Source organism: Emiliania huxleyi (assembly GCF_000372725.1).
Source record: "Emiliania huxleyi CCMP1516 unplaced genomic scaffold EMIHUscaffold_28, whole genome shotgun sequence".
NCBI lineage: Eukaryota > Haptophyta > Isochrysidales > Noelaerhabdaceae > Emiliania > Emiliania huxleyi.
Genome location: NW_005199926.1, coordinates 921,702 through 923,811, shown reverse-complemented (window position 1 = coordinate 923,811; position 2,110 = coordinate 921,702). Strand labels below are relative to the sequence as shown.

The 2,110-nt window shown below is 74.0% G+C and overlaps 1 protein-coding gene across 1 annotated transcript in view; it reads left to right on the top strand.

Annotated features, from left to right (window-relative positions):
- Positions 1-2,110, top strand: part of EMIHUDRAFT_101278 (hypothetical protein) — a gene marked incomplete at both ends in the record, with an annotated part of 18,810 nt that overhangs the window by 5,305 nt on the left and 11,395 nt on the right. The window contains 5 exons of the mRNA XM_005776458.1: positions 28-402; positions 447-830; positions 875-1,258; positions 1,303-1,580; positions 1,696-1,937. Coding sequence (XP_005776515.1) covers positions 28-402; positions 447-830; positions 875-1,258; positions 1,303-1,580; positions 1,696-1,937 — 1,663 coding nt within the window. The remainder of the gene's footprint in view (positions 1-27; positions 403-446; positions 831-874; positions 1,259-1,302; positions 1,581-1,695; positions 1,938-2,110) is intronic.

Here is a 2,110-nt window from a genome sequence, read left to right as displayed (position 1 = left end):
CACGAGTTCGAGAGCTGGTTCTACCAGCCGCCGATGCCGCCGCCACCGCCGCCGCCGCCGCCGCCCTCGCCGCCGCCCTCGCCTCCGCCGCCCTCGCGTCGCCGTCGCCGCCGCCCTCGCCGCCGCTCGTCTGCCCGTGCCTCACCGCCTACCCGGCCGGCGTCAACCTCGTGAGCGCCGAGGTGCATGTCGTCGCGGCGGACGGCGTGAGCCTCGCGTACCCCGGCACGTACTGCCTCCACGGGTGCGACCCGCACGACAGCAGGCTCGAGCCGTCCTGCGACTCGACCTGCTACCCCGGCTGGTGCGAGCACGAGTGGTGCTACGTCGACCCGGCCGCGTGCCACACCGAGTACAGCACGACCGCGTACGTGGTGGGCGCCACCCCGCACTACTTGTGCCGTGCGTGCGGCTTCAGCAACGAGTTCGAGAGCTGGTTCTACCAGCCGCCGATGCCGCCGCCACCGCCGCCGCCGCCGCCCTCGGCGCCGCCCTCGCCGCCGGCCTCGCCTCCGCCGCCCTCGCGTCGCCGTCGCCGCCGCCCTCGCCGCCGCTCGTCTGCCCGTGCCTCACCGCCTACCCGGCCGGCGTCAACCTCGTGAGCGCCGAGGTGCATGTCGTCGCGGCGGACGGCGTGAGCCTCGCGTACCCCGGCACGTACTGCCTCCACGGGTGCGACCCGCACGACAGCAGGCTCGAGCCGTCCTGCGACTCGACCTGCTACCCCGGCTGGTGCGAGCACGAGTGGTGCTACGTCGACCCGGCCGCGTGCAACGCCGAGTACAGCACGACCGCGTACGTGGTGGGCGCCACCCCGCACTACTTGTGCCGTGCGTGCGGCTTCAGCAACGAGTTCGAGAGCTGGTTCTACCAGCCGCCGATGCCGCCGCCGCCGCCGCCGCCGCCGCCCTCGCCGCCGCCCTCGCCTCCGCCGCCCTCGCGTCGCCGTCGCCGCCGCCCTCGCCGCCGCTCGTCTGCCCGTGCCTCATGCCGTGCCTCACCGCCTACCCGGCCGGCGTCAGCCTCGTGAGCGCCGAGGTGCATGTCGTCGCGGCGGACGGCGTGAGCCTCGCGTACCCCGGCACGTACTGCCTCCACGGGTGCGACCCGCACGACAGCAGGCTCGAGCCGTCCTGCGACTCGACCTGCTACCCCGGCTGGTGCGAGAACGAGTGGTGCTACGTCGACCCGGCCGCGTGCAACACCGAGTACAGCACGACCGCGTACGTGGTGGGCGCCACCCCGCACTACTTGTGCCGTGCGTGCGGCTTCAGCAACGAGTTCGAGAGCTGGTTCTACCAGCCGCCGATGCCGCCGCCACCGCCGCCGCCGCCGCCGCCCTTGCCGCCGCCCTCGCCTCCGCCGCCCTCGCGTCGCCGTCGCCGCCGCCCTCTCCGCCGCTCGTCTGCCCGTGCCTCACCGCCTACCCGGCCGGCGTCAACCTCGTGAGCGCCGAGGTGCATGTCGTCGCGGCGGACGGCGTGAGCCTCGCGTACCCCGGCACGTACTGCCTCCACGGGTGCGACCCGCACGACAGCAGGCTCGAGCCGTCCTGCGACTTCGACCTGCTACCCCGGCTGGTGCGAGCACAAGTGGTGCTACGTCGACTCGGCCGCCGTCCCACCCCGAGTACAGCACGACCGCGTACGTGGTGGGCGCCACCCCGCACTACTTGTGCCGTGCGTGCGGCTTCAGCAACGAGTTCGAGAGCTGGTTCTACCAGCCGCCGATGCCGCCGCCACCGCCGCCGCCGCCGCCCTTGCCGCCGCCCTCTCCTCCGCCGCCCTCGCGTCGCCGTCGCCGCCGCCCTCGCCGCCGCTCGTCTGCCCGTGCCTCACCGCCTACCCGGCCGGCGTCAGCCTCGTGAGCGGCGAGGTGCATGTCGTCGCGGCGGACGGCGTGAGCCTCGCGTACCCCGGCACGTACTGCCTCCACTGGTGCGACCCGCACGACAGCAGGCTCGAGCCGTCCTGCAACTCGCCACCGCAGCCGCAGCCACCGACCTCGCCTCCGCCGTCGCCGCCGTCCTTTCCATCTCCACCCTTTCCGTCCTCGCCACCGTTGTCCGCTCCATCACCGACGGTCCGCTCATTTCATCGACTTCTTGGGC